General features: G+C 46.7%; 1 protein-coding gene across 1 annotated transcript; it reads right to left on the reverse strand.

Moving 5' to 3' along the window:
- Positions 1-718: 718 nt before the first annotated feature.
- LOC132430668 (thymosin beta-4) lies at positions 719-862 on the reverse strand. Its single transcript, XM_060019912.1, has one exon. It carries the CDS (start codon positions 833-835, stop codon positions 719-721), a length of 117 nt encoding a protein of 38 aa, XP_059875895.1. The 5' UTR covers positions 836-862.
- Positions 863-7,906: the final 7,044 nt, after the last annotated feature.

A 7,906-nucleotide genomic window follows, 5' to 3' on the forward strand; every position in this document is an offset into this window, starting at 1 on the left:
AACCCAACTTATGTGCTGCTTCCCTATCATCAAATAGTGTAAAGTTGGAGAGTGAAGATCAATTGGAGTGTTAGACTTTCAGAATGTCATCAGACGGGGCATGTGCAAAAAAAGTAAGGAAGATGCATCACAAAGATGCAAACTTGTCAGAGAGAGATGCCTTTCAGATTCTTCTTCTAGTTGGAGATGGTTAAGAGTGGAGTGTATTGTCTTTTGCTTTCTTTTCTAAAGTTGTGCGGTGGTGCTTTAGGCCTGATAGCCTCATAGTTAAGTGAGAACACAGACCTGGTAGTAATTTTTTTTTCAGGTTTTAAAACTTTTTATTTGCATATTTTAAAAAATTGTGCGTTCCACTAATTAAAATCGTTTGCACAACAACAAATGGCACTCTGATTAAACTGCATTTTACAGCCCTCAGGACACTGTGGACCAGCTTGTGCTTTACTCCAGATTTCACTGTCGTCCCAGCCTCCTCCTTCACCAACATGCAAGTTCTTTTCCTTCCCTGCCAGCCAGACAGGCGGGCGGGCGGACGGGAGAGGCAGGCGCGGCCTTTGTTGTTAGTAGTTCTCCATTCTTTGATGTGAAAAGGGGCAGCACAGTCATTTAAACTTGATCCAACCTATTTGCATCTTACCAAGTTAAACAGCTGAAAGAAGTAAAATAAGGAGGCAATGCTTGTGGAATGTACAGTGCATATTGGCGGTGCACGCCTCATTTACGACTCACCTGCTTGCTTCTCCTGTTCAATCGTTTCTTTTGAAGGCAGTGGATTTTTCTCTTGCGTTTCTGTTTTCTTCAACTTCGACTTATTGAATTTCTCAGTCTCACCCATATCGGGTTTGTCAGACACGGCTGCAGAGGAAGCAGAGTGAGTTGCGAGCGAGCTGAAGTCCGGTCTGCGCGGTGGTCGCTGCCGAGTGCCTGAATTTAGTAGTCATCTAACATAGTCATCAGTGGTCACCAGGACTTTCAAGGACACTCAAGGTGAGAAGGGAACTTAGAAACCTGGCCAGTTCAAGTTCTGACTGTGCAGGTGAGAGGTGCAGCGTCCAGAGATATAGGTGCCCTTCCCAAAATGACTTGCTTGGGCCAAACCGGGATTAGACTGGGGAATCCCAAGCTCTCGCCACATACGTACCATCGGCTTTGACCATTCTCATCAGGCATCATTTCTGTTTTCTTTTAAATTTTATTTTATTGAAGTATAGTTGATTTACAATGTTGTGTTAATTTCTGCTATACGGCAAAGTGATTCATACATATATATATACATTCTTTTTCATATTCTTTTCCATGATGGTTTGTCACAGGATATTGAATGTAGTTCCCTGTGCTATACAGTAGGACCTTGTTGTTTATCCATTCTATATATAATATTGATAGTTTGCATCTGCTAACCCCAAACCCCCTCCCCCTTGGCAACCAAAAGTCTGTTCTCTATGTCTGTGAGTCTGTTTCTGTTTCGTAGATAAGTTCATTTGTGTCATATTTTAGGTTCCACATATAAGCGATATCATATAATATTTGTCTTTCTCTGTCTGACTTACTTCACTTAGTATGATAATCTCTAGGTCCATCCATGTTGTTTCAGTCAGCATTTCTTAAACACTCAGACTGTCAGTGTAAAGTGCTGCTCTGCCTTGAACAAGCCATTCTAGTTTTGCGTTTGTGTGCTAATTGCCTATGAGTGGCTAAAATAATATTTTTAGTCAAAAAGAGCTAGATACCCAGTAGTGCTGAGTAAATGGCTTCTGAATGAATAGAATGCAAAATAAGACCAAGGGACAGATGTGGCAAAAACAGGTATCCACCCTTTCCCTTTGGTCTTGGGAGGACAGTTAGGCCCACCTCCCAAGCCTCCATTGCACTTAGGTGAGGCCACATGGCCAAGTTCTGACCAATGGCATGTGAGCGGAAGTCATGGGGGCCACTTCTGGGTTTGGCCCATAAAATCCTCCTCTGCTTGCTCTTTACTCTCTTTCTCCATATGCCAGCTGAATGGAGAGGATGCTGAGGACCCAGAGGAGGACAGAGCCACATAAGAAGAGGGCCTGTGTCCTCAAATGACCCCAGAGAGCACAGACTTCCCTTATCCTAAACCCTCTTCTGGACTGTGAAATAAGAAAGTAAATTTTCATTGGGTTAAGCCACTGAGTCTGGGAGTTGTTTATTATAGTGGTTCGCCACACTGACTAGGTTTGTGGTTAAACAGAACAGGCCCACGATAGCTTAGGGGTCCAGCATTCTGGATGTGATAGACAGGACGAGGGTTGGCGATGGCAGTTCCCCTTTGCTCCCAAATGTCTCTACTGCAAACTTGTTGTAGATTTCTCATTCCCTGCCGACGGGCCTCACTCCAATGTCCCCTAGACCTCTCTTCTTAATTTCCTTTCTGTCTCTGCAATCCCCTTACACACACACACACACACACACACACACACACACACACACACACACAGAGCAACTGCAGACTTTGGAACCTTGACCTGAATGTAAGAATTCACACCATAGAGACTAGGTGGCGGGCAGCAAAGCTATTTACCTTGTGAGTTCCCTGGCACAGGCCTGGCCTTAAACATACTTCTCACATGAGGAGTCTTATGCCTCCAGATCAGTGGCATGCATTTCACCCTGTGCACATCCTGCTTCCCTAATAAGACTGTAAGCGCTTGTCTTACATGTCTTTGTATCCCAATGACTGTCACCAAACGGGTGCCTGCTTTGTCACTGACGGTAATTGAGGCTGACGTCGATCCAGAGGAGTGAAAACTGTGCAGGGATCACCGAACCGCACACGCTGCTCTAAATCCAGAGATGGTTATTTTTGTGTAAAAGATCAAGAAGGTGGAGCATCGTACGGAGAGACAAAACCAATACTTCAACTCCCCTGAAACTCTGCAGAGAAGATAAACTGCGAGCAGATTTTACACTTTCAAAAGCTGTGGGAAGAATGCAGTGATTGAGGAAGGGCATTCTCTCCTGCAGGAGCAGGAGGTTGAGTCATGAATAAACAAGCCAGACAGCACAGAGGAGGTGTGAACTGCAGTGGAAAGTGGAGAGATTGTGCATTTGAATTCTGACTCTGCCATTTACCACCGGCATGTCTGTGGGCACAGGGTATCATGACGCTGAACCTCAGTGTCCTTATCTAGATAATACAAAATGGAGGTAATACGTACTTCATAGAGTTGCTGTGACTAGTAAATGAGATTGTGCCTGGAAAGGTCCCAGCACAGAGCAGGGTTCAGTACGTCGCAGCTCCTCCAATGAATGCCATGTGTGAACACACAGATGGTGAGCATCACCATCCCAAAGTCCAGAGCAACTTTCAGAAGATTATAGACTGATAAGAGAATGAGTATCAGTTGATTCATCATCACCAAGACTGTTAGATATTAGATCGCAAATTAGGCCATTCATGAACCTATTTTGCAGAAGCCTTTGGCAAAATGTCTCAACAGTTGCAGAGTCATTTAAATTCTAGTGACTGTGCCTGTTTTGAAACTAGCTATGCTTAATTCTTCCTCCTAGATAATATGACTTATATCTTAATTTATGTCTTAGATTTTTAATATGCTATTAATCCTGGAATTTTTTTTTTTTGCTTAACCCTGGAATTTCTACCACGAATTTAAATTTCTTGTAGCTAATATTAGCAGAAACTTTCTAAAAGAAGGATGCCAATGTTCGGACCTGTTTTCTTTCTTGCTTATTTTGTTTTGTTTTTATTTTTTGTGGTACACGGGCCTCTCACTGTTGTGGCCTCTCCCGTTGCGGAGCACAGGCTCCGGACGCGCAGGCTCAGCGGCCGTGGCTCACAGGCCCAGCCGCTCCGCGGCATGTGGGATCTTCCCAGACCAGGACACGAACCCGTGTCCCCTGCATCGGCAGGTGGACTCTCAACCACTGCGCCACCAGGGAAGCTCCTCTTGCTTATTTTGGATAGATAAAAGCAATTGCCATGGGAGAAGATGCTGATGCTTGTGGTCACCTCACACCAGCTGACAGTGCCAGTGTTTTAGTGATATCTTTCATGCCAAGTTACAATCTTATATTTATAGGGGTAAGCCAGATTATTGCATGAAGGACCCAGAATGTACTACTGTAATGTTACTTCACAGTTATAACTGATTCATGGAGAATGTCACTAACCATACTACACAACTGCAGTTGCATTTTTAGTTTTTCCTTCCACTTGTCTGATGTCCACTTCTGACACAGGTTGTTAGTTAACTAGGCTGTGTAACAAATTAACTCCACAACTTAGTGGCTTGAAACATTTATTATCTTAGAGTCATTTCTGGGTCAGGAATCCATGTGCAGCTTAGATACATCCTTTGGCTTGGGTCTTTCACAAGGCTGCGATCAAGGAGTTGGCTAGGGCTACCATTGTCTCAAACCTCAACCAGGGAAGGATCTGCTTTAAGCTTGCTCAGATGGCTGCGGCAGGCCTCAGGTTCTCACTGGCTGTTGGCTGAAGACACCAGTGCCTTGCCACGTGAGCTCCTATATAGGGATCCTCACAGCACGGCAGCCCTCTCCAAGAGGGAGAGAGCAAGAGATGGAGAGAGAAGGTAGTGCTGTCTGAATGCTTTTATCCCCCCGAAATTCATGTGTTGACACCTACCCTCCAAGGTGATGGTATTACAAGGTGGGGCCTTTGGAAGGTGATTAGGTGATGAGTACAGAGCCATCATGAATGGGATAAGTGCCCTTAAGAAAGCAGCTGAGAAAGCTCCCTTGCCCCTTCCTCTCTGTGAGGATACAATCAGAAGCCAGCAGTCTACAACCCAGACAAGGGCTCTCACCAGAACCTAACCGTGCCGGCACCCTGACCTTGTACTTCCAGCCTTCAGAACTATAAGCAAATTTCTGCTGTTTGTAAGCCACACAGTTCTATGGTATTTTGTTATAGCAGCCCGACTAGGATAGTAAGCAAGACAGAAGACGCTGAGTCTTTTTGTAACCTAATCTTGGAAATGACATCCCATCACTTTTGCCATATTCTGTTTGTTAGAAGCAAGTCACCAGGTTCAGCCCACACTCGAGGAAAGGGGAGGACTAGAAGTCATCTTGGAACCTGCCTACCTCACAAGAATGCATTAAGCGCATCTCAAACTAATCCTGGTGAAGGACCAGCTTTTTTTCCCCAATTTGTTATAGGTCAGTACTTCCGTACAATTAAAAAAAAATTCATTTCTAGAAAAATTAAGTAACAAAAGTATACAAAAGCAAACCCACTGATCATGGGTTGGTTGTTACAACAATGTCAAATTACTATAAACATTTCTAAACAGTCTCAATTCTATTACTCCCCTCATCTGAACCAGAAACAAACAGTTTATGGACTGATCCCAGTTTTGGACTATCCTTTGAGTAGCACTGATTTAAGGATTTTAATAAACATAGATGACTTTTCAAGACTTTTACAAGGTAATGGTGGAGGTATTCTAGAAAAAAAAACAAAAAAGAAACCCCAACCAAACAAAAAAACCCATTCTCACTCCACTCTCTCTGCCTTCCTAAAAATGGGAGCTTTTGTTACGTTGAAGGTCAAAGGTGTGTAGGACTGATTATGAGTCTCCTGTTTCATATTTGGCCTCAAGGTCCTTTCTGTGCCCCCCTTCTCACCAGTCCATAATCCACACATTTGAATTGAGCAGTCTGACAGATACTGTGATTATCAGCTCACATTTTAAAGGTGGAGGGTCAACCTCTATCGCCAACCACATTAGGAAGGAAGTTTGAAGGTCCTTCCTGTTCCTAGTCTATTAGGATCCCTCAAAACTCATCTCAAGTGTAAATGCCTCAATTCAACTGAAAAAAATATGTCTTGAGCTCCAACTGTGTGCAAGGTTCTAGGAGATACCACCTTAAAGAAGGTACCATCTCTGTTCTCACCTGGGTTACGGCACTTCCCGTATAGTCATTTATATCTCCAAAATATTTAGGCATTTGAGAACATTCTTTCCGTCCCTAATGAAATCATATCCTATCCTTCACAGTGTTAGGCAGCTCAGTGGGTCCTCAGTAAAAACTGAGGTAAATATCTGAATTCAGCAGACGTTAACCAAGCCCAGAACCTGAATCCCTGTCCAGGGACTAAATGCTGTGAACAGGGCTACTGTCCCAAATCTCACTAACCCTGCGAGTGTCTCTCTTCCAGCGTCTTCACCACCCCATAACCCCACCCCCAAGGCTTAAAGCGAAAGCGACTTTGAAGAAGTCTGCTTCAGCTCCCCTGGTTCTCACGGGGCAAACTGACATCTGGTGTGAAGTTCTCATTACAGTAGGCCCAAGACAGAGGAGAAAACCAGGTGGAGGAAGGGGCCTTTAGAAACAAGTCTTGGGTCTTCCCTGGTGGCGCGGTGGTTGGGAGTCCGCCTGCCGATGCAGGGGGCACGGGTTCGTGCCCCGGGAGGATCCCACATGCCGCGGAGCGGCTGGGCCCGTGAGCCATGGCCGCTGAGCCTGCGCGTCCAGAGCCTGTGCTCCGCAACGGGAGAGGCCACAACAGCGAGAGGCCCGCGTACCGCAAAAAAACCCAAAAAACAAAAAACAAATCTTGCTCAACTTCTTACACAACTGCCAACCCTCAGGTAGGCATCACCACCTTCTGCCTCTCTGCCCTCCCCACCCCGCCCCGGAATGAAATGGGAGTTAGTAAAACCTACAATGGCAAGGCCCAGTGCTGGGTACCACGCGGGCACAAAGGTGAGCCAAACAGGTTTTTTGCCCTCAAGAATTCATAATGGGCAAATCAGAACAATTTCACCTACAATGCAAAGTGAAAAGTGCCAAGTGTTGCAATGTTGGCATATGGAGAAATCACTGTGGGAGAACAGATGGGGGAAGAGAATCACAAATGGTGAAAATTCAGAGGATGTTATCTTTGGGTTAAGCCTTGGAGGATAGGTAGTACAAATAATGGGTAACACTCAGAGACTGCTTCCTACCTACCAGGTACTGTGGTTGGTGGTATACATACAGCTCATTTGGGGCTCACAACAGGTGTGCTGAGGGGGTGCTCTTATTAGTCCCATTTCGCAATGAGGAAACTGAGGCACAGAGAGTGACCAATTTGTCCAAGGTTCCAGGCTAGTAAGAAATGGAGGGGGCTTTGAAGTCATGCACGATAACTCTAGCGCTGGTGCTCTTAACCGTCACTTCAGGAGCAAAGGAGACCATGAGGGAAGGCATAGCCTCATGCAGGGGTAGCCCAGGACACAGGGAGGAGTCTGTGAGGCTGGAGCACAGGGTCGGGAGTTGGGGGAGGCGGGAGGGAACGGAGAGCAGTGCTGTTTGATCCTTACGGTAGCAGTGGAATCTATATGTCAAATTCTGGGCTTTACATTTAATATTTCCTCTGACTTCACCACATCCCTATTGGACAGGTACTACTATCCCCATTTTACAGATAAGAGAACTGAGGCACAGAGAAGTAACTTATTCACGGTCACACGACTGGTAGTGGCGCTGGGATGTGAACCCACTGTGCCAGCTCAGTGTTCTCGTGTGGGTGGAAGCCCTTTGCATGCTGCCCAGTGCCTCGACTCCCCCCCTCCTCGCCCCCCCCCCCCGCCCCCAGTCTACACATCTGGTCCATTCCCACCCACCTTTACCGCGGACCCCCTACTCCCACCCCGCGCACTCAGCCACAACCGCCCAGCCCACGGCCACAGGGTTGGGGGCCACTTGGCGCTCAGAACAACTTCTGCTCCCAGAAAGCTTTGCGTTCCCCCCAAATAAAGAGCCTTTGAGCCCGGGAGCCCCGCCCCACGCAGGCCTGGGGCGGCAGTGGGCGTGTCCCCGGCGGCGGCGCCCGCGGCCCGGGGCGGGGCCTGGTTGCAGCGCGCGGCTGCGGGGCGGCGGGGCGGCTAAGCTGGCCAGCTCTGCGCGTAGG

Source organism: Delphinus delphis, chromosome 9 (assembly GCF_949987515.2).
Source record: "Delphinus delphis chromosome 9, mDelDel1.2, whole genome shotgun sequence".
NCBI classification, from domain to species: domain Eukaryota; kingdom Metazoa; phylum Chordata; class Mammalia; order Artiodactyla; family Delphinidae; genus Delphinus; species Delphinus delphis.